At 41.2% G+C, this 24,613-nt stretch overlaps 2 protein-coding genes across 11 annotated transcripts; one reads left to right on the top strand and one right to left on the bottom strand.

Annotated features, from left to right (window-relative positions):
- Positions 1 to 641: 641 nt before the first annotated feature.
- ZBTB11 (zinc finger and BTB domain containing 11) lies at positions 642 to 16,033 on the bottom strand. The gene is made up of 11 exons (XM_075264961.1): positions 15,591 to 16,033; positions 12,697 to 12,926; positions 11,779 to 12,010; positions 9,184 to 10,343; positions 6,382 to 6,555; positions 4,527 to 4,742; positions 4,203 to 4,347; positions 3,952 to 4,069; positions 2,396 to 2,554; positions 2,039 to 2,214; positions 642 to 1,414 (listed from the first exon to the last, which is right to left on the bottom strand). Exons 1-11 carry the CDS (start codon positions 15,898 to 15,900, stop codon positions 897 to 899), a joined length of 3,438 nt encoding a protein of 1,145 aa, XP_075121062.1. The 5' UTR covers positions 15,901 to 16,033; the 3' UTR covers positions 642 to 896.
- Positions 16,034 to 16,119: 86 nt separating this feature from the next.
- On the top strand, positions 16,120 to 21,997 carry LOC142195325 (ribonuclease P protein subunit p21-like). Of its 10 annotated transcripts, none has more exons than XM_075264994.1 (7): positions 16,120 to 16,289; positions 16,542 to 16,620; positions 16,893 to 17,001; positions 18,144 to 18,244; positions 19,778 to 19,860; positions 20,821 to 20,952; positions 21,598 to 21,997. In XM_075264994.1, exons 3-7 carry the CDS (start codon positions 16,945 to 16,947, stop codon positions 21,681 to 21,683), a joined length of 459 nt encoding a protein of 152 aa, XP_075121095.1. In that variant the 5' UTR covers positions 16,120 to 16,289; positions 16,542 to 16,620; positions 16,893 to 16,944; the 3' UTR covers positions 21,684 to 21,997. The 10 variants fall into 10 exon arrangements, with proteins under 10 accessions (XP_075121095.1, XP_075121094.1, XP_075121093.1 ...); XM_075264993.1 differs by having other exon boundaries at positions 16,503 to 16,620; XM_075264992.1 differs by having other exon boundaries at positions 16,497 to 16,620.
- Positions 21,998 to 24,613: the final 2,616 nt, after the last annotated feature.

Below are 24,613 nucleotides of genomic sequence, written 5' to 3'. Positions count from 1 at the left end.
TTTGCAAGAAGAGACAGTAGTGAAGTGAGGGGTCTTATGAGGCCCCAAGTCTCAAGGGCAACTGCTGTGCGCCCCCCCTATAGCCCACAACACATATGACCCAATATTTTTGGACCCCACACAGTACATGAAACACTTTTTTTTTTTTTTTTTTTTTTTACCCTCAAACAGTATAGAACTAGTGGCTAATTTTACTCACCTATCCACACTACTGTCCAGGCTTGCAATTGTTCCTACCATCAGGGAGAGCTATACCAGACATTGACAAACACCAGTACGTTATGTGCTGGTGTTCTTCCACATTGTGACACAACATGCAGCGGGCACTGACCTGGACACGAGTGTGGATATGAGAGTAAATGATCAGTCACTACCTAGTGCAATAAATAATATGTAGCAGCGGATTCAGCCCTTCTGGTTCATGAAGCGCCACATGATACTATTGCCTCAGGCTGCTTCATTCCAGTCGGAGGCCACTAAAGACAAGGACCTTGTATTGGGCACCTGCGATTTAAAGCTTTGCAGTCAGAAAAGTTCTCCTGAGGAAACCCACATTGGACAGAAGTGCCCGTTTATTATATATCTTACCCAAAATCAAAGACTCAGTGATACATGAAATGCATATGTAAATAGACAACTGTGGAAATTAAGTTTATTTCAGCTATCTTCAATGGGCATAGGAACAAAAGCCTAAACTTTACATATATACATAAAAAATGATTACAACTTGTACGGTTAACCATATTAAGAATGGTACTGAAAACCAATCTGTGCAAATTCACAAAATAAGCAAAGCAATTAAATATCTTTACACATAAGGGTCACATACTGTATTGGCATAGAATATCTGGTAAGTGCTACATTATATACAACTATTTACACATTTATATAGCAGGTCATAGGACCTCTGACACAGGGCCAACCTCCACTTCCACAGTCTCAATGTGATCGGTCACTTCAGGAAGCTTAACCCCCTGTTGTTGGGCCAGTACATAGTTAACCACTTGCATGATGCTTTGGTCAGAAAGAGAAGACACAGCTGAACAATTCTGGACATTAGCAACATCTTCAACTGATTCAATGACATCTCCAGATACTAAAACAGTTTCAATCTCCTCCGTTACAATCTCTGAATGCGACTCGACCTCATTTGGCAGGAAGCTGACAGCATGCTCAACCTGGGTTCCTTGATGGTGAAACTGTAAACTGTCCTTCTCCAACATAATTTTGCAAGGAATATAGTTGCTATGATACTTGGTCATGTGTTTCCGTAGATTACGGGCATCTATGTAGGCTTCATTGCACACAGGGCAAACATATGGCCTCTCTCCAGTGTGTGTCCTTACGTGGCGTTTTAGGGATCTGGCATCAGCCCAGGCTACGCCACATGTTAGACATTCAAATGGTTTTACCCCTTTAAGAAGATAGATAAAAAGAAATAGGAAGTGTGAGAAATGACAGTACACGAAATATTACAACTGCATTACAATCTATGAGGCGGTACATGTTGCAAATTACAGGCTCCATTGGGTAGTATATATTTAAAGCAATAAAGTTGACAGTACACAAGATGATGGCAGCACGTCTTCCTTGATCACAGGCACTTAACCTCTTAGGATGCTGTGGTCAGATTCAACCATGGCAACTCAAGAGTTCCAATTACTTTGGTTTGGTTATTATGGCTGCTTGGAGCCTTCTGAAGGTTCCCAGGCTTGCCATAGCAATATGTTATGTTGACAAGACATTGCAGTTTTTGTCATTATGCAAATTAGCTTTTTGCTTATAAGAGGTTAGTGGCAATGCCTTTGTTCTTCCAAAGAGATCACTTTTCATATTGACAAGAATTGTGATGTCTTAGCAACTGATGCACCAAATGACAAGGGGAAAACACCTTGATTCAGATAATCCTAACCTATCTAGATGGCCAGGCAATAGGACGTAATTCTACTCCATTGTATGCCTTCTACTGGACTAATGCTGACACTACAAGATTTAGAAATGTAATATAAATATAAATTAAATAAAGAGTTCGTTTTACCTTCATGATTGTTCACATGCCTTCTGAACTCTCTCAGCTGGGTAAAGGTTTTTCCGCAATGGTTACAAATTCGCTCAATATTCCGCTTGATCCGTCCTTTCTTTCCGTGGGTTGCCTTATTGACATGTCTCCTGAATAAAGACTTTTCAAAAAACTCCTTTCCACAAATGTTACACCTGAGAGAATGAAACAGTTACGTAATGAGATAAAATATATAGAAAGAAACATGAAGGCTATTAAAATAAGCAGATAAGAATCAGGAGAAAAGAAAAAGGGGGGAAAAAATACACAACATCTATCTTTTAAGGATAAATGATGCAAATGTCAGTGCTACATTGAATTCCAAGTTAACCTTACCTATATGGTTCCGTAACAGAATGGGATTTTACATGCGAGTACCAATCTTTCTTCCAGCTGTAACATTTCCCACAAACTTCACACTCAAAGGGCTTCAAACCAAGGTGCTTATTCATGTGCTGCTGTAGGTCCCGTGCTTCTGAGAAGCTTCTTTCACACCTAGATCCAATACGGAAGTCAGAAGGTACAAATGTTTTTTCATGTAAGCCGTATAAAGCATATTATCCCCAAGCCCCACTTTCAGCCAAAGAACAGTTCCTAGAATTCTTGCATAGAGAACAATGTGTCTAACTGCATGTAAATTCGGCAATATACATTACTGCACATTATACTTCTGTTGAAGTCAGAGGTGGAAAATGGAAACACAATGTGGTTTTATAGAAACATCAGGTTCCGCCACCATTGCATCCAACTGTTTATCCAGGGATTTATTCTGACATATTTGGTGTCTGCAATTATTTTTTTCATTAAAAACGACCATTCCCCACCTCCACCAACTCAACTTCTTTGCATCTGATAATAGGCGCCGCTCCACTGATTCCATAATAGAGACTTCAAAACTCCAATTGCAACTTAAATAGTGGTTCCTTTATTTATCACCAATCCAGTGTAAAGGAAAGGAAGGATATGTTTAAACAATATATCGGAACAGAGCAGAGATATGTATATATGATACATATCTCTACTGTGTTTGGATAGATTATTTATACATGTCCTTTCCTTCACACTGGATCAGATCGGTGATAAATAAAGGAACCACTGTTTAAGTTGCAATTGGAGTTTTGAAGTCTCTATTATCGTTTCATTGATGGGTTGGGACTCTACTTCATCTCCTTTGAAGATTTGATATTACTAAGTGCTGAACCACACCACCTACCAAGCTCCACTGATTCCAGCACAGTTGAAGTTTATTCTCTAGTCCTCACAATTCCTGAGCAATAAGTACAGTTAGTTTTGATGCCTGATATGCTATTTAAGCTCTGTAATGTCAGGAGGGTAGTGTCAGACAGGGAGATGTGATAAAGACCTCCAACCAGAGGCAGCCAGTGCCAGAATCACACCCCTTGTCAGCTCCTGTCTGACACCGCTCTCCTGACAATACAGCGACTAACAGCCAACAAAGATAACAGCATTGATTGCTTGGGAAAAGTGCGGGCAGAATCAGTAGAGCGGCAACTATTAACAGATGCTAAGAATTGGAGTCTATGGAGGTGGTGAAATGTTCTCTTTAATACTGAGCAGAAGGCTCAGTATTGCCTTGTGTTTCAACATGGTAGGATTACAAATTGGATTTCACATTCCCAAGTTTGTCAACGTTACTTTCCCGTGGTATCTGCCTTTTACTCGCTTCTATGTTTTTAGCCAGCTTCCATCAGGAATACAGAAAAAAACAGCACCATCCTTAACCCCCCCCCCCAAAAAAAAAAAAAAAAAAATTCCTAATGAAACCAATTTTCTGTGTTTTATTTCGTTAATCCTCTAATGGATCACAATAATGGTAGAAGGCAGAGATGTGAACTCCTTAAATTGGCATTATTGTAAAAGGAGAAACTTACTGTGTGCAGTGATATTCCCGAACTTCAGGCTTGGGCCTGTGCTTCTTAAGATGTTTACTAAGGCCAGATGCTCGATGGAAAGACTTCCCACACATTGTGCAAAGGTACTTCATTTCACCTACAAAATTGAAAGAAAAGAAAGACTAAAATTAAAAGAAGGGAAGCACAAGCTAAAAGTCATTTATCATAAGTAACCAACACAATTCAGAGGTGCAGAAATATCTGACACAAGGTTAATGTATTCAAGTTACCTGTGTGTGTGCTCACATGTTCCTGCAGACTGCGGTTTGTCACAAAAGACTTATCACACATGTGACATTTGAACTGTTTACTGGTTTCATGTAAAGCCTGATGCATCTTTAAACCATGCTTGTGAGTAAATGTCTTCTGACAAACCTAAAACAAACAAACAAAAAAAAATTATAATATCAGATATAACATAATTGTTTTCCGCTAAATGAATTAGCACCCATCCCTAGGACCACCAGTGCTATCTTAAAAAAATTAATTAAAAATTCACCAGCAACCTCTGGCAATACATTCTAAACTGAATTTAACTATTGCCCCAAACTTACCTGGCATGCATGGGGCTTAACACCAGTATGCTTGAGCATGTGCAACCTCAAAGACGACATTTTTGGAAGGGTTCTTCCGCAAATGTCACATATGTATTGTCGTTTGGTCATTCCTTTGATGGCTTCCGTCTCTACAGTCGCTGGATCCGTTTTGCGAGCATGTCTTATCAAATGGGCTCGCAATGATGCTCTGTACTGGAACTCCTTCTTACACAACTACAAGACATAAAAAATACATAAATGCATATCATGTAGAGAAGGAACTATGAAATCACTAGGAAACTAATATCTAAATCTATCTATCAGTGTTAAACAAACATGAGTACACCCCCTAAGAGAAAATGGCAGATTGTGTGCAAGGTCTCAGGTGTGAATGGGGAGCAAGTGTCTTAAATTTAGCGTTTTCGCTCTCACACAGAGTTTTTCCCATCTCACTGTTTCAGCTTTGCCTGCAGTCTCTTCTGCTCACTTCCTGTATTTCTCTCTTCCATGCTCCCTGTTGCTGAACAGGACACACAATACTTATGCAGATCAGATAATATACAGATGATTGTACAGAACAATTTGTGTGTTTACATAGAGAGGTTGGCTTTATCGGCAAACTTCAATTAGCTGAGCTGATTGTCTTGCAGGCAAGAGCAGTGAGTAAGTGACGTCACTTGTCCTATAGGTCCGTGGTTAAAGCAATGCTGTGTAAATAATGGGAGGAATAAGGTCACATAGCAGGAGAACAAAGCAGAATTTCTAAAGTAATATATTTAGGAAAATTCAATTTACATAAGCTACCAGTATAGATAGGACCCTTGAGATTGGACTCTTTAAAGGAGAGGTCAGCCTCTCAGTGCTAAGACCATACGCCGAACACTGCATCAAACTGGGAGCTGAGAACCATGAATACTAACATGTACTGTGACATACTGAAGCAGAGCAGGATCTCCTTGATTCAGAAACTAGGCCACAGGGCAGTATTCCAACATGATAACCACCCCAAACACACCTCCAAGACTACCACTGCATTGCTAAAGAAACTGAGGGTAAAGGTACTGGACAGGCCAAGCATGTCTTCAGACCCAAACCCTATTGACCATTATTGGGGCATCCTCAAATGGAAGGTGGAGGAGAGCAAGGTCTCTAACATCCACCAGCATCATGGTGTTGTCATGGACCACTTAATATTGTATAACAGTGTCAGATCTTTTGTGGTTTCCCATGAAAATATATAAAATTAAATAATTACAAATGTGAGGGGTGTACCCACTTTTGTGAGATATTGAATCTATCTATACACAGACACATTTTGGTTATAGCAGCCATTCACTTTCCCTGCAAAGAAAGCACTGCATGGTTGCATTTTAGATTAATTGCTCCCCACCAACCATGGGCAAGCCAGAGCTGCTAGAAGTTGTGGTTCATGAAAGTGGCTAAAAATATGGTCATCAAGGAGTGACCCAATAGGATATTGTGTTCATGAGACCACCCCTTTCAATGGCCTATTTTACAGCTTCTACAAGATTACTCATAGTTTTTTCCATTACAGCAGAAAGCAATCTACCTATTTAACCAGCTACAGGAAGAAGTATAGCAAAGTATGCTGAACTAGGCACCCGGAAAGCTGGGTAAAATTCTAGCAGAAATTGCTCCAATAATCATCCAAGTTGAAACGCAGTTTTCCCAACAAGTGGCTGAACAAAAAATGACGGGACGGGGAAACAAAGCATTCAATGGCAGCACATTAAAGCTATATAACCTAAAATAAAACAGCAGGCGAAGTACTATAATGTGATAGAATATATACGAAATTACATTTCTATATTGACATTTAGTACTCATGATATAAACCAAATATGTGACTTACTGGGCATCTGAACTCTTTCATTTGGTCATGCTTTACGCTGTGCATGATCAGGGCATACTTTCGCTGAAACACCATGTCACACTCCTTACACTTATGCTCCTCTTCTACCTTTGGGACTTCTTTTTTGGTTGGCAACATCCTCTTTTTACCTCTTTGCACCAATTTCCTGGCAACCTTTAAAAGACGAAAAGAAAAACAAATTTTGAAGTGTACCCTAAAAACTGTATATAAAAGACGGAGAGCCCCTATACACTGCTCTAAACAAAGTCTCTCAAAGCTGGTAGGGGAAATCTCCAGATTGAGTGAGGTAAGAGAGCGGAGGAAATGGAAGACCTGTGTAGTCCTAAAAACCCCTGAGCGAGGCAGGGAGTATGTGTTGGAAAAATATTGCTTGGTGAAGACCGGCTGGCCACAGAGGAAGTAGCGAAGCTTAGTACGTTTCCACCCAACAAAAACATCAGGGGATAAGCCAGGAGGGAAGAAGGGGTTAAAAAACAAGTAGTAATAAGGGTGAAATTAAGTTTTGTTACCAATACTTAAAACAAAATCCCTCTGCCACAATGGAAACATATAATAAGTTACCTTGGAAGCTGCTAGAATTGTATGAGCCAGAGCTATCAGGGCTATCAGTGCAGATTCCAATGTGAGCCATTGTGGGCAGACAATTTCGTTATGGATAATACTGAGTTGGGAGAGGAGTACAACATTTAATGAGGACTGCCTTTCTTACAGTGGAGCGATATCTTTGCCAAAACTAACGGCACAGATATCTGCAGCACTGGGACCCATACCAGCAAAGCTCACAATGCGCTGAATTCAGGGCACTGTTGGCTTTTTAGCAGAATGTAATACCCCACATCTCTGAGGGCATGAAAGGCCCTCTTAAAAAAGCCCAACACTGTCAAAAGGCTATGATTGCGGATTAGGAGATCGTAGGTAGAAATACACATAAAGGGATACTAATGCTAGATCTAGAAATACACGAAGGCAGATATTCCAAATGAACTCATTGGTAAGGCAGGATATTGGCACACACAGTTATTAGGGAATTTAACTCACAGAAGGGAGTAGTCAATGTGCAAATAGTAGATATGTTACTGAAATTTAAAAAAAAAAATTAAATTCCACTTCAATCTTACCCTTTTACACCACTGCCACTTTATCGATTTTCATTTTTTATTCCCAACTTTCCAAAACTCATAATTTTGTCTAATTTAAAATTATATACCGTATTTTTCGGACTATAAGACGCACTTTTTTTCCTCCCAATATGGGAGGAAAATGTGTGTGCGTCTTATAGTCCGAATGCAGCGTGTGCAGCGTCTGTGTCCCGTCTGTGTGAATCAAAAGGAGAGCAGCACGGTGCCTGCCTGCTCTGCCCCTCCTTCCCTGTCTGTGTCGCGTCTTTGCAGGAGCGAGATATGAGAGGCAGGGAAGTAGGGGCGGGCCAGACAGGTGAAGGAAGCGTGGTTTCAAGCTTGCCGAGAAAACCACGCCTCCTTCTCCCGTCTGGCCCGCCCCTCCTTCACTGCCTCTCAGATCTGGCTCCGGCAATGAAACCACACAGACAGGGAAGGAGGGGCGGGCCAAATGGGAGGAGGAGGCGTGGTTTTCTTGGCAAGCTTGAAACCACGCCTCCTTCACCCGTCTGGCCCGCCCCTACTTCCCTGCCTGTGTGGCTTCATTGCCGGAGCAAGATGTGAGAGGCAGTGAAGGAGGGACGAGCCAGACGGGTGAAAGAGGCGTGTTTTCAAGTTTGCTTAGAAAACCACACCTCCTTCACCCGTCTGGCCCGCCCCTTTTTCTCTTCTTGCATAGCTTCACTGCAGGGTGTCTCTTTCCATCCATGGATGAGATAGATTAGATATAGATAGATAGATAGACAGAAAGACAGACACAGACAGACAGACAGACAGACAGACAGACAGATAGAGATATATGTTCAAATCACCCCCATATCCCTAGAATACATATAAAACAAAAACATTACTGTGAAACACATACACATTTGGTATCCCTGTGTCCGAAAGCCCCCGGTTCTATTTACATTGGTGAAATATTATATTATTAGGTTATTAAATATTTCACCAATTTTTTTTCCTTAAAATTTTTTTTTTTCCCTATTTTCCTCCTCTAAAACCTTAGTGCGTCTTATGGTCCAGTGCGTCTTATAGTCCGAAAAATACGGTGTGTATATATATATTATATATTTTTTATAGCTGTATAATGGCTTAATTTTATGGCACAAATTGTACTTCGCAATGGTACCATTTATTATTCCATACAATGTACTGTGAATCTGGAAACAAAAATTCAGAATGGGGTGGAATTTTAAGAACGTGGCATGAATACATTTTTTCCTCTGTCTTCTGTTACTGCATTCACTGTGCAGCTAAAATGACATTATCTATATTCTTCAGATCATTACTATATGGCAATATAATTTACATAGTTCATAATATAAAAGAACCTGACATCTGCGTTAATAGTATGGCGGAAGTCAGGAAGCTATTAATGAGTATGTTCTAGCAGCAAGCACAGATGAATGGGGCAGTTGCAGAAATTTCTGCAACAAATCTGCCTATGTGAATATACTCTGTGCAATTCATGATTTATGAATCTATGTGATGTGATATGCCCACATCAGGGCACAGGATCAATGGAGGGAGATTATCTGAGCTGTATACAGAATATATTCACTTGCAAGTGAGTCCCAATCCAGGTGGGCCCCAGTCAAAGAAATATACTAAATATATATTATGTTATGTATACAAGCAAACAAAATGTGTTGTAAATACGTACCTGCTGAACTGCAGACTTAGGAATTGATTTTCTATTAAAATTCTTCTTTTCTTTGCCTCTGTGCAACTGTACATATCCACCTTCTTCAACAGATCGCTCTCGTAATTTACTCTTATAAGGGTCCATTTCTGAAGACCCCGGACTTTCGGATGTTTCAGAAGTCTGACTGTCCACCTGCGAAGAGCTAGCACTACCAGCAATTCCTTCACTAGATGCTTTATCAATAGCACCAGGGACTGGAGGGACAGAGACACTCCCTTCAATTGCTGGTGACTTTGCAGACTTGGGCGGCTTACCACGCTTCCTCTTCAAGGTTTCTTTCGTCTTCGATTTGAGCTCTTTTCCCTCATTAATACCAACATCTACATCCATATCCACATCTGCAGGAGGTGAATTTTGGGTATTAAGAGGGGATGTTGCTTCTGAGTGTAAGGTGGTTCTAGTTTCTCCTGTTTGCTCCTCAACAACACTTTCTTTGTTGGGCATCTTCTCGGATTCAGATGCTTGAATGTTAGTGAAAGTGGACTGAGTTTCTGAGGATTCAGAACTAATCTGAACTTCAGATGTAATAACTTCTTGAACTATTTCTACAGTTTGCTGAGGATGGACTGATGACACACCTATGACTGCAGGGATAAGGACTGTAGGCTGCAGGACTGAAGCTGAATTTGAGATGTAAATGGCATCAATGGGGTCAACTTGCGTGCCCTCGACAGAGGCTACAGGGAGTTCACTGTCATTTGTCAGCTGTAATGCGGCTTCCACAGATACAGTAGCTGAAATAGTATCTGGCTGAGAAGCTGAGCTTGCTGCTATTTCTCCTGGAGCTTCACAATTCACATTTTCCAAGGTAATAATCTGTTGGTTATTTTCTAAGTGTTTCACTACAGACAACTGTGGGGTGCCTACAGTCCCTGTCTCTTCCACGTGGACAACCTGAACGTTTGCTTCGGAAGCTACAGTTTGAACATCTCCTTTCTGGTACAACGTGAGCTGCTTCTCCTCCATTTGCTTATGCACCGATTCACAGATTTCTAGCACTTCATGCATGTAGAGGTGTCGAGCAAGCATTACAAGTTCAGCCATGCTGCAGAAGTCAAAGCACAGCTCAGAGGTGTATGCAAACTCTAGCAGTGGCAGGAAACTGGCCTTGTAAAATCCTATAAAAGCAGCGAATGAAAGAGAAATGCAGTTAAAATCTAATCAATAAAAAGATATAGCAAATGATCGCATTAAGTTTTATTATGGAAATGAAAAGATGTTTTCTACATAAAGTAATAAAACCTCTCTAAAAGACCACCTCTTAAAACTAAAAACTCTAATGTAGAAATGTTTTTTTTTTTTTTCTGGGGTGGGTTTCAGTTTCTTTTTGGTATATTGTCCCTCTTGTTTGAAAAGATTGTCCCTGTAGAAGACCATTTTCAATGCATTCTCGGGTGGTTGTTACAGATTTCACTGTACAGATGACAGAGATGCCAAATGTCTGGTAGACAGAAAAGTGCAGTTGTTTGCCTGTTCCCTACTTGAGGGGTGGAACTAGCCAATAGGTTGTTCAGGCGCAGAACATTAAAGATACCAGTCAAGATTAGAGGGTAACGAAGCCAGGACACTCCACTTACCACCCAATAACCTGACATCTTGGGATCAAAATCAAAAGTGAAAGATGCCTACCAAGTGGTGATAACATTTGAAAAAGGGGGGGGGGGCAAATCTAGTCAGGACAATTTTCATACTTTTGAGATGTATAAATAAAACCTAAATTCCACCATTTAAAAAACAAAAAACATACTAACACCCATATCTACATATTTTCTGAAGGTAGACATCTGCATCATAGTCAAATGCCACTTAGCACTGCATATGAGCAGGCACCTTTAATCAACACCTGGGTAGAAGCATGTGTGCATTCTGCCGTATGAACTCTCCGCGCGGCTAGCCACGATGGGATGCCGATGCAGTGCATCGGCATCCCGCTCCTGATTATGCCTGAGTGAATGGGCCCAATCGGGAGTGAGTCTCACGCCGCGGACGCCGCAGCTGTCTCAGCCGTGGAATCCACAGGAGGAAAGGGCATATCGCTTCTCTTTCCCCACTAGTGGGAAATTTTTTTTTAAAAAAATCACAAGCAGGGAAAAAAGCGAGGGGCTCCTATTCAAATGAATGGTAGTTTTTTTTTGCAGGCGGATTCCGAGGCAAAATCCGCCTGTAAAAAGCTCTGTGTGAGCTAGCCCTTATATCTCAAGATCCCTAAAAGGGCCATCAGAAACATCTTACATTCATTTTAAAGATGAAATAAAGATCTAATTTTTAAAACATATACTAAGATGATGTTGATAGCCCTTACAGATCCAGAGCACTTAACTGTTAAAAACACCTTCAGGAATTGAGAACAGCAGGTGTCAGATCTCCATTCTTAACAGTGTTTTTACCAGCAAATCGCTCCAGATCTGTAAGAGCCATTATGATAACTTTGATATTGTTTTAAAGAAGAAACTCATCTTAAAAATTAATCTCCATAAATCTTGATTTCCATGACTGATGATGAAGTATTTTTTAACATTAAACAAACAAAGAAAAAGGAATATTTTTTTTCACCTGAAAGATCCACAAAAGCTTCATGGCTAGAGACAGCTCCCTTTTCAATAAAGAGCTCCCTGAAGTATTCGCTGCTGGCAGCCAGAACTGACTTATGGGCCTTGTATGCCTCTCCTTCTATGAGCAGCGTCACATCACAGAACTGGTTGGCAAGTCGCTGCTGGTTCAGCTGATCCAGTACTGCCTGGCCATGCTTAGAAGAAGTCTGTTTCACTATGCCTTTACTGTCAACCTGAAGGAAAAGAGAAGAACATGTCCATAAGATATCGCAATTCTGCATGTTATTTCTAACTTTGTCTGTAAAGGTTAAAGGAGGATTTCTGAAGCTTTATCCACTCCCCACTATAGGCATTTTTTTCTCTCTTTTTTTACCCTTTGCCTTCCAAAAGCCATAACCTTCTTTTAACTTATTTTCTGTTCACAGAGCCATATGACGGTATATGACAGATTGTGCTGCATACTGGTACCATATGAAGTATGAGGAAGCTGCTTTTACAAAAATAAATAAATAAAAAATTTATATTGGGGGAGGGGATTTAGCAAATAATGTGTTGGCATCATTTTCTTATGCGATTTGTTTTTATGGTGTTGACTTGTAGCCAAAATTACTCGCTACATACATTCTGTGGTAGTTATTACTGTAATTCTAAATGTATACAGTTTTGTGTTAGGTTTTATTATTTTAAAGAGGACTTTTCACCACCTCCACCAGGTCTATTTTTGAATCATTTACTAGGTGCTGCTACTACAATTCTGGCACAATTAGATTTTTTTTTCTATAGGCCCCACTGCTCCCAAGCATTAATACTGATTATTTATCCTTAATATCAACCATTCATTCTTTCTTGAAATTGACTGTAATTACTACATTTAAAGGATGTCAAACACCACAAATACTATAACAAACAGTGCACGTACAAAAACCAGCTCATGCTTTGCCACTGGCTTTTTTCTTGATGGTTTAGGATCTGTGGTTGCTCCAGACACCGAATTGTTGAGTTCATCGTCGGTTTCATTGCCATCTAAGCGTATTTCAATCCCAAACTCCTCCAACATTTCTGTAGGATCAGTGGAAGAACGTGAGCGGTCAACCTTTTCCTGGCATTTGGGGCACTCTTTGATGTAATCCTTCATTTGCTTCAGAATGCCTGTAGACAAGAAAAATGAAAGATTTTGATATGCAGTTAAAAGATTTTTTAAAATGTATTTATTAAACCAGACAGTGAAATATCTCTTTTTTACATTTATTTTATTTTCAGATTGTAGATTTTTTATTCTATTATCTGTATATAATTATGAGGAGACCTACTTTATTAACGTCTACCCTGATCCATTAACATTTAGTGAGTCTTTAAAACATAGTCATGGCCATTGCTGTAGCAATAGAATAGAGTTGGCTGAGGCCTATGGTATAGATTTCTAGACCTGTTCTGTGCAGGAAGGGGGAGCAGATTACGTGAGATTATCTATGTCAGTAGTGGATGCAATGAAGGGTCACTAGGTTATAGGTAGGTTATGGACAAATAAAAATACAATAAAAAAAACTCTTAAAAGTGTTTTTCACATAAAAGCTTGGTTTAAAATAAATCAATGCATATATTTTCTACCCATAGGATATCTCCAGCGCTCCCATCAAAATGAATGTATCAATGTGCATGCGGTGCCCAACCTCCACTCCATTAAGAACGAAGGAGACAAAAGTTTCCTGTTTTCCTGATCTGTGGGAGTCTAAGCAATGGCAGGAAAATCCCTTTAAGTAAAGTTATTTCTACTACACCCAACACTGTTTGCAAAACAGCTTTGTCTTGTGAATGACTTCCTACTACTAGTTACCACATCAACAAATGTAATATACACAAAACTAGCAGTTACCACTTGTGATTCTGTGACCACACAGTATAAGGAAAGCAGCAGCAGGGTGCGGTCAGATGTTCTAAATCTAACCAGTATCATTTGCAATAGCACACTCCTGTCCGGTTTTGTAGCCGTGCTCCCACGGCTCTTATTCATCGACTGAATGGGCACGTGGAAGCACAGGCCTCACACGGATGACATCGGCAAGTAATTTGCGCCAGATTTATCAACAATGGCTGATGCTGGATATTAAAGAGGACCTCTCATGTCTTCTGACATTAGCAGTGTTATATATCGCTAGAAAGCTGACTGCATGCTGAATTCAGAGCACTGTCGGCTTTGCTGATGTTTGTCCCAGTTGCAGAGATTTTTGTGCCTTTACTTTCAGCACTGATCTCCCTGCACTGTCAGAGGGGTGGACCTTACAGCTCAGCATCATCTCTAGGCTGTGAGGATTGCCCTGCTCCAGTGATGGTGAGTTGTAAGGCCAGTCCCTCTGACAGTGCAAGGAGATCAGTGCTGAAACCAACAGCACTGATATCTCTGCAACTGGGGCACATACTGGCAATGTCACAGTACATGAGCGGTCCTCTTTAAATCTGGTGCCATTTTACATCTCGCACAGTGAAGCATAACTCCACATTTTCAGTAAGGAGTCAATGAAGTTTCAATAAACTGGTGGGCAATACAAGGAGACATGTCAGAATGCCACTCATCTTAAAGGGGTTGTCTGTTTATTTTATTTTTTAATGAGGGCTCACAATGTACATTATTCCCTATCGGCATGTCTTTGGAGTACGGGATGGAAATCTATACAAACACGGGGAGAACATACAAACTCCTTGCAGATGTTTTTTCTCCCTTGGCAGGAAAACCGAGAACTCCAGTGCTGCAAGGCTGCAGTGCTAACCACTGAGCCACCGTGTGGCCCCTAACTTTTCTGATTCTGTGCTATAGTCGTCACTTCCTTGAAAAAGGGGATTGACGAAGGTCATGAGCTGGCATACATTTACAGTCCAGCACATAGCCCTGTGGAATATACGTATCCCCTGCCAGCTTTGGGGCTATAAAGGCTGGTGTGAGTAAGTCTGCCCCATTGAATCCAATTCTACAAAGCTATATAGCTTTGAAATCTCTGCTTTTTCTATATTGAGACGTCAAGGGGGCGGTCCTATCAGTGATTGAAAGCCTCTACTCTATGACTGTCAATAACTGATAGGACCGCCTCCTTGCCCTTCAATATAGAAACAGGTGAGATTACAAAAGGTAAATGAGAAGTTAAACTGAATCCTTACCTACACACCTATATCTATTTGATCAACTCTTCCTGCTCTAGAACACACTGTCTGCAAACAGTTCTACATTTTCCATGTGACAGATTCCTGTTACAGTTTCAGACAATATTATGAGACAAATATTATTTGTATAATGAAAAGTTGTACAGTTTTCCAATATACTTTCTGTATCGATTTCTCACAGTTTATAAATCTCTGCTTGCTGTCATTTCTTCCAATTATTTCTAGTGGATAAAAATCAGTCCATGGTCATGTGACGGCCACACAGGTCGTTACAGTCACAGCACAGTAATCAGACATCTGCCTGGTAACGAGCTGTGCACCTCTGTCCCCATCACATGACCATGGACTGATTTTTATCCACTAGAAAGAAGCAGAATGAATAACAGTAAGCAGAGATTCAGATCGCTATGCAAACAATAAGGTTTGTCTAATAATAGTGGCCTGAATATGGACAGCCCCTTTAAGTGTACTATACATCTACACACTATATACTGAAAAGGCCCACTCCAGGTCCAGTCACACGTTTCGAGCATTTGTGTATTGATGTGTCAGTGATGGAGAACACACCAGGGTCACCTCCTGATCTCCCCACGTGTAACTGTCCCATCCACCCATCCCTGTAGCATTCTTGTGGGCACTCATTCCCTCAGGACCCCTCACCTCTCCACCAGTAGCGCTGGGACAGGAGATGCCATGTCTGGTGCCGGGTCAGGTGCTCGCCTCCCGCCCCGATGTGCGCCTTCTCTATCAGCCCCTTCCTGCGTTCGTCCTGCAGCACAACCTCCAGCTCGGTGAAGCGCTCCTTGTCCCGCTGCCTACGCTGGTAATACAGCGTGCCCGATCGCACCACATAGCAGGCGGCAGCTTTGCGGATCTTGCGTTTGACATTGCCCTCTGTTCCCGGAGCGTAAGGCTCCCGCTCGTTAGTGAGGTAGCGTAGGATAGCAAGGTAGCTTTCCTCGCTCGACATCCTCTTGCCGGCGGAACTCAGGTGCACGGCTCCTGAATGCGCCGCTACCGCTGACAGTTCCCACGAGGAACTGCAGATATCGGAACGTCTGGCGAGGGCACTTCTCACGGAAAGACAAAATGGCTGCTGCACCACAGGAAGTGACGCATGTGTTGTGGGCGTGACTATGGCTTCAGAAATTGCTATTGGTTTCCAGAACGTTTAGTAAACATACTACGGTTTAACAACTGTCTCTAGGGTTAAACGCTAATTTGTATGGTGGCGGCCATTTTTCTGGAGACATACTCCATTACGTGAATGAGCGTCTTGTGGTTATCTCGTCTCCTTGCCTGTGTACAGCAGTGGAGATTCCTGTCGGACCTCTTGTGTTACTAAGTGTCTATATGAAAGTGAGTAGAGCCGATGGTGCTGCACGCCTGAATAGTGTCGTGAAGGTATCGCTGGCGGAGGTTGAGGGCTCAGCCTCATGTCGAGGACGAACCATTTTCGGGTGATTCACATCGCGGGCATTATTCTATAGGTTATTCTGCTTTAGGAGGCTTTGTGTGAAGATTGTATTTTAATTTTTCAGCATGGCGTATCTTAAATAACTCTAGTTACAGGTAGTAAGCCAAACTTCTGAAGACTGGTGTATTGTACAGGTATACTTGTCTGATTGGCACAGTGGGGCGAGAATCTTATGAAGAAGCTGCGATCTCTTCACAAGTTTGTCAGCGCCAGGTACTAACTGTTATAGACTTCCATTCTAACTATTGTCTGTAAAAGGTGCAAGTGTTAGTAAATCAGCCGGGCACTGATCTGTAACCTGTATTGCCATATCTGTACAATGTGTCAGGATGGGATGGAACATGTGCCCCAATATTGTCCCTCTGCCAGTTTTCTGGTGTAATGGGAGTGATGAATTCCCCGACTGTGCCTTGTCTGTCACATTTGTATCTACCTATATACTTCATGAACTGAAAAGTCACCATCTGTTTTCTTTATTGTTGCAGGTGTGTGAAGTTGGTAAGGTTACATAAGCCGTGCACCTTGTTGTTCTAGAAGATGGCGAATCAAATTAAAGACAAAGAAGCGTTACAAAGACTCAACTTTCTGTACCAGGTAAGAGCGGCCCGTGACGTGATAAACTTCTCCACACATGCTGCATAAAGCTGAATGGAAAATCGTAACTAACTCCTCATTCACCAACTGTGCTGTGCACTTCACCATGAAAAAGTACCAACTGGGTCATTAGTTTAAATGAATCCCTAATTGTCTTTTTCTACTAATTGTCTATTGAGCGATCCATAAAATCAGCCCGAGAAATTATGTTCTCCATATTTTTTATTTTTCCCCCTCACTGTGCTCACAGACTGTTAAAGCAAAAGTGGATGTGATGTGGAATGTCTATGGGGCTGTGTGCTGGCCACTAATACAATGGCTAGCGCTTTGCCATGGAATACTTTTGTGTGAAGGAGCACTACTACTTTAAAGCATTAGCATTTTGTTATTCATGTCATAAATCCATAGTGGATGTGTAGATAAACTTTGTCATATGTCTTATTAAAAAGTAGTGCGTGTTTCTTCAGTTATTTGCCGCTTTCTGCTACTGATCACACAAGCCTATAAGAGAGGGTAGAAGATGAGCTCCTCAAAGCCAAGAGACCTTTACACTGTAGAGCGTCTTTTCTTATAATCTAGCTGAATTATTCAGAATTTCTATCCAGCCATCTCCTGGTAGAATTTACTCATTTAAAGGGGTTCTATCATTCAGAAAACCCGTTTTCAGCTAAACATATGCCTGAATAGCCTTTAGTTCTACAATGCAAATAGTATATGTAAATGAGGCTCACCAAGCACCCCCTGAGCTCATTTGCATAGAGGCAGCACCTGAATAAAGGCTATTCAGGTGTTTGTGTGTGTGTGTGTGTGTATATATATATATATATATATATATATATATATATATATATATATATATATATATATTTTTTCCCACCAATACAGACCCTTTTTAATCCTGGATAAACCCTGAATATTTTGACATTTCTTTCATGATGACTTGTGGTACAGATGGCCAATAAAAACCCTCCTGACCAAACTTGATTATAAGTAAAATTACCTCTGGTGGATCTGCTTATTCACATTCTGCATATATGCAGAACTTTCTGCAATTGTTGCATTGAACAGAAAACAAATTTCCTAAAAAATAAAGCCTTTGCATGACCAGTGATCACTGTTATTTCCCCCCCCCCCTTTTCTAGGCTGCTCATTGTGTGTTGGCCACAAACCCTGAGAACGTGGAACTTTCTCGATTTTACTGTCATACACAAAAGACAATTGCCAAGCGTTTAGTTTTAAGACAGTAAGTTCATTCTTTTTCTTGAAATGTTTGAGATTACACTACTGAGTTCTGTCTGTAAAGCAGAGTTCAGACATGCAGATGCAAAATAAAAGGAAAGAAAGTACTTTCCCCTATCATCTCATCTGCAGTGTTCCCTCCAGGCCTTTTCTTCTACAGCTTCAGCAGTGATGTGCCAGGCTACCCCAGGTTGCCACTGTAGTGTCTGTTTTTGTTGCTGCAGTTATGTCCAGTCTGACTATGCTACATGACCACAAAGTCCAGTAGGGAGCACCAGAGAAATTCTACCTTTTTAGCTAATATTTGCAAAATGGAAAAAAACACTTTAATTTGTTTAGTCTTCTGCATGATCTGTAATTTTACCTTAAAGAGGACCTTTCACCACCTGGGGCACATGGGGTTTTATATACCACTAGAAAGCCAACAATGCGCTGAATTCAGCGCACTATCAGCTTTCCCGTTCTGTGCCCCCGGTGAAGAGCTATCGGTGCCAGTACTGTAGCTCTTCACTGTCAAAAGGGCTTTTCTGACAGTCAGTCAGGAATGCCCTTCTTCACAGTAGCGTCTATTGTGCTATACTGTGAGAGGGGATGTTCCTTACTGCCCAGCGATGATGCTGAGTGGTGAGGAATGTCCACCCAATACTAATCTATGAATGAGTACTGTTAGTAGAGGGAGGGGGTGTTTCTTACCGCCTTGCGTCATCAATTGGCAGTAAGGAACACCCCCTCTCACAGTACAGTGCAATAGACTCTACTGTGAAGAAGGGCATTCCTGACTGACAGTGAAGAGCTACAGTACTGGCACCGATAGCTCTTCACCGGGCGCACAGAACAGGAAATCTGATAGTGCGCTGAATTCAGCGCATTGTTGGCTTTCTAGCGGTGTATTATACTGCATGTGCCCCAGGAGGTGAAAAGGTCCTCTTTAACAACCAGAGGAGGTTTGGAGGTCTAGACACACTGCAGAGAGACTACTAAAGATAACTCAGATGAACCTACCTATTCCAGTCTCTGGAACGATAAATGGTTGCCAAGAACTCTGAGTAGCAGCTTAAGGCCTCTTGCAGACCGTGTGATTATTTTTTTTTTTTTTTTGTGCTATCCATGTTTTCGTTCACTTCTATGTTCCCATACACATGACTGTCAATTATAGTACATGGACACGTGTGTAGGCCTCACAGTATGGAACGGGTTCTATTCCTGCCTGATTTTGTGGCTCCTATTCACTGAATGAAAGAAGCTGTGGAAGCACGGGTAGCACATGGGTAACATCTGTGTGTCGCCCATGCCATTCATTTACGGCCACTCCTTAGCACATGGTCGTTTGCAAACAGCTTAGGACCACAGACAACACAGGCACCCTCTGTTGAACCAAGCGTGCATGTTTGAGTGGCTGGGGGGTGTATAGCTGTTGGCTAAGCAAGTGTTTTGCCAATAGCTATTGAAAGTGTATGGGTATCTTTGTGGCAGTTTCTATGTAGATTTTCATGATAATTGATTGAAAGCGTAGTTATTTGCCCCTTTCTTTTTCTAGGGATCCCTCTATAAAAAGAACTATTTGCAAGAGATGCAGTGCTCTTCTACTCTCTGGTATCACGTGTAGTGTGAGACAAAGAAGTAAGATATGTTTATTCTAAATCTGGTGTTTGTCTTTGCTTTTTCTTTTGAATGACAGTTTCTAAGATACACGGGGGAAATGTGCACTTGACTTACTAAGATACACTGGGGAACGCTCCCATTGACTTCAATGGGTTCCTTTTTCTGCTAGCAGAAAGAGGAACCCATTGAAGTCAATGGGAGGCTTTTTTTTTTTTTTTTTTTTTCTTCAGTGCTGAAATTGAACACCAAATTCCTCACCATTTCCCTCTGTGAATGGACCCTAAGAGGATAAAATGTAAAATTAACTATATACATTTTTAATTCATCCCCCCCCCCACCACAATCATACCAAAACACTGAATACAGATGATGTCACTGTGGCTGTACAGTGAACTTCCTAAACACAAAGCCCATTAAAAAAAATTGCACTTTTTCTCAAATTCCCATCCTGAATTTTTTTCCCCTGCACAGTGTACAGAATAGTAAATGGTACAGTTATGAAAAACAATTTGTCCGGCAAACGTTAAGTCCTTGTATCGCTCTGTGGGTAGAGGGGGGGAAAAATTATGGGGTTTGAAAAGCGGGGAGTGAAAAACTTAAATCACAAAATGCCTCCAGTAGAAAGGTGTGTTTTTTTTTTTTTTTTTTTTTTTTTTTAAAGGTGATATGAATGGGCCCCTAAACACACTAGACTGCTGTTGCTTTCAAATGGCATTGAGATGAATGTTACGAAAAAACAATGAACCTGAGGGAGCACCATAATTATGTAACTACTTATCAGAAGACATCTGAAAAGTACCCATAGGCTGACAGTTTCTTTTTGATTTACATCAGTTTCCTATTTATTTTGATTAAAGAATTTAGAACTGCTGTCACTGCCTAGTTGGGTAAACCTTCTTTTTTTTTTTTTTTTTTTTTTTTTTTTTTTTTTATTTTATTTTGCCGTTTTTAAAATTGTGTTAATTGTTTCCCACACAGAACGTCGAGGACAAAGATTGACATTAATTAGATGTCTTAGCTGTGGTCTTACAAAACGTTTTCTAAATAATCCAAATTACAAGCTTTGGAGTGAGCAGCCAGAGGCACTACTGGAAAATCAACCAAAACCAGGTAAGATGTCATCCTGTTATGATTGGCTGAGTTTGACTTCTTGTAGGTCTCCATTCTGAACAATGAATGTGGCCACATCACTGATCAACACTGGGGTCCCTTCACTGTTTTGCTCTACATAGAAGTGTTTCTGGCCTTCTGCTTTTACATGAAACTACAGCTTGGCGTCACTCAAGTAAACGGAGGTATTGGAGTCCCCCTGCACAATAGTTGGCCAGAGCTCCCTTATGCAGTGACACACTGAAAGGACTGCAGTATGTATTCAGCCTACTCACTATTATAAAGTGGTGGCTTAAAGGGGATCTATCAGCAAAATTTTGCTGTATGAGCCCCACATATGCCTGAATAGCCTTTAAAAGGAAGGGGGGGGGGGCAGTCAGGGAGGAGGTTCCCATGGTAAATGTTCGCCTTTGGGGCCTAGCCATTCCTAGTTACACCACTGTGCCAAAGACTTCCCTTGGGTCAAACTTATAGCCCCATTATTTGAATTGCATCAGAATTGCATCATGGTATCCATGAGTGTAGACGGCTGTGACATCTTCTCAAAGGTTTAAGAAGTGTAATCTATCATTTTTAATTTATAATTCCTTAGCTATAGTTTAAAAGACTTGTTTTGTTCTTGTTTTTTTTTCCCTTTGTATTTAGACACAAATCCTGGATTACAGAAAAACTTGCCAAAAGAAAAAGGATCTTCTTCAAACACAGAAAATCCTGACAAGAAGACGACCTAAGATATTGTAGTATGGCTGTGAATGGACACTTTGGCCGAATGATGATTTAATTTATTTGTTTACCACACTTTGTTTATTGGAATGAGATTGGATTTTGGAGGTTGTGTACACAAAATAATGTAAGGAAAAATGGCGGTCTTCAATGACAACCAGCCAAAAGCTTGCTTTCATTTTCTAGCCGTCACTTGCAAAATTCCAATGCAGTTGTTGTTGCTAAACCTGCTGTTTTTCCTTGCATTAGTTCTGTCTATGCCAAATGTGGATGAAATATTATTTACTGTAAATATAATAATCTCCTCCAAAAGCAATTTTTTTTAATATATTGGTTACAGTTGTAAAACTACTAAAATAAACCTTAACTCTATTCTCAAATGCTATCTTGACTTTTCAATTCTATCGGAGAGTCCGATGTCATGGCTTCATATTTTACTAATAGAAGAGGGGGGGGGGGGAAATCTCACTGATCACCCAAAAAATACCCTTCCACTAATCCCACATGGTCATAGTGCATGGAAACGGCTCCCTGGACTCTAGCTGGACAATTGCATTTTGCTCTTTAAGTTATCCATAAGTCCCAGCAACAACGAACGTCTTGAGTTAAAAGAAATGGCTTTTAATAAAAAAAAAAGTCAATACAATCGCATATTGACGCCCCTTACTCATAGCATATTGTTTAACAAATGAATATATAACCAAAAAAACTTGACTGAAAACTAACCATGAAATGACGATAACAAAACAAATGAAACCATATCGATTAACTAACCTTACATAATACAGCAATATGTTAAATTAGTTTAAACATACAATGAGGCAAATATATAAATTTTAGATATCAAAGTTCCAATCAAAACGTAGAACATCATAATAATGAAAACACAATGATCCATGAACAAATGCACGTTTATTGGTACCTATGAAAAAGACTTAAAGGGAGTCTATCACTGCCTTCAGCTACTTTAAACCCCTCCCATAGTGCAGAATTTAAAACATACCTTTTGGAAGTTTCAGAGTTCCAGAGAAGAAAAAGCAGTTTTAGTCTTTGTTCAAATGAGGATCGGGGGAGTTTTCTTCTTACTTCTCCCCCGGGGCAGTGTGCTCTCATTGTGAGGTGATCCTCATGCTGCCCAGGCGGAATGAGCTAAATGCAGGATGGGTGTGTTTAGTGATGATGCAGCAGTGCTCAGTAATAGAAGAAAACTCCCCCATACTTCAAGATCCTTATCTGAATAAAGGTGCTTTTTCTCCATTTCTGGGTCTCTGAAACTTAAAGGTATGATTTTTATTCTGCTAACAGCATCTACAGCACTATTGGAACAGTTTAAAGTAGCTGGGGGCAGTGATAGACTCCCTTTAAGCATTATGCACACTATGGTATATGAAAAAATTCCCATAAACTTCATATATTCTTCAACATAGTTGTCAACTGGGAACTAGGCCTGCCCTCTCCCTGGGTTTACCAGGCCTTCAGACTCCTAGACCTATCCTATGCACGCTAGTGGCTGGCTCCTCCCTGTGTCCTTTCTTTGCTGCTTCATGGGTTAGTAAGCCCTACATTTCCTGGGCCAAACCGTTCCAAAAGGGTCTCTCCAATGAAGATCACCTACATGACAGCAGACTTAAAATTCTTGATGACATCCCTGTGTGCTATGCCTGCATCACAGCTCCTTCATTAAAATCTTGCTCATATGTGTAATGCTTCATGGCAGTGTCAAATCATCTGAAGGACACAGATAAGTTGAACCGAATGGGGAAGCAGGAGCAATCTACTCCCTGTTTCACCACTGTGCCCCCTATGTGGGAGGCGGAGGGAAGTTGCGCAGACGATTGAATACACTGGTGAATGAAGCAGGAGCTGTTAGCTTTTTTTTTTTTTTTTTTATGTTGAACTTTGAGGGCAAATTGAGGAAGAACATGATGAAGGGGGGGGGCAGATGGAGGGGGACATTAAAGGGATTCTACCATTAAAATAAATTTTATTTTTTTTGTTGATCACACGTAGGAATAGCCTTAAAGGTTATTCTCCTACCTTTTTAGATGTCTTCTCTGCATCGCTGCTTGGTAGAAGTGCCAGTTTTTGTTGGTATGCAAATGAGTTCTCTTGCAGCACTGGGGGCAGGCCTCGGCGCTCAAACAGCACTGTGGCGTCCCCAATGCTGCAAGAGAACTCTCCAGCGCTGCCTCAATCTTCTTCAGGAACGGCTTCTTCATGCGTAGTCTTCTGGCGCTGAGGGTCCAACTTCTAGGCCTCTAGCAAAGCTGACTGCGCATGCCCACAGCCACAAGTAAAATAGCCACTTGCACAGTAAGTAAGCGGCCATTCTCTTGTGGCCTGTGGGGCACAAATGAAGGGGGGGGGGACATTAAACTGGGGGCAGATGAAAGGAGGAGCTTAAACTGGGGCGGGGATATTAAGAGGCACATTAAGCTCGGGACAACTGGAGTGGGACATGAAACAACAGGGGTCACTGGAGGAGGACATTATACAATGGCAGTAGCTGAAGGGAGACCTGTCCGCCTCTAGTCGCCACCAGTTTAATGTCTTCCTCCAGCTACCCCTACGGTTTAAAGGGATCCTATTGTTCAAACGCTTTTTTTTTTTTTTTTTTTTAAAATGACTAACACGTTGGAATAGCCTTAGCGCAGTACGCTCCTGTAGTTCTATGGAGTTCTTACTGTGCCTGCTCGCGTAAGCGGGCAAAAGAAATGGTCACCCGCATGTGAAGTCGGTTCTGCTCGAGGCCCGCTGGCAGAGCCGACTTGTGCATGTGTTGAATTTTGACCCACCGCGCGCCAGAAGATGAAGAGGCTGTTGCTGACGAAGATGGAGGTGGCGCTGGAGAGAGTTCTCTCACAGCATTAGGGATGCCCCCAGTGCTGTGAAAGAACTCATTTGCATACCAACAAAAAACGAGATTTCGGGCGAACAG

The sequence above is a fragment of the Leptodactylus fuscus genome, chromosome 2, assembly GCF_031893055.1.
Source record: "Leptodactylus fuscus isolate aLepFus1 chromosome 2, aLepFus1.hap2, whole genome shotgun sequence".
Taxonomy (NCBI): Eukaryota; Metazoa; Chordata; class Amphibia; order Anura; family Leptodactylidae; genus Leptodactylus; species Leptodactylus fuscus.
Note: the sequence above shows the minus strand (reverse complement) of the source record. Positions and strands in the feature narration are given on the sequence as shown.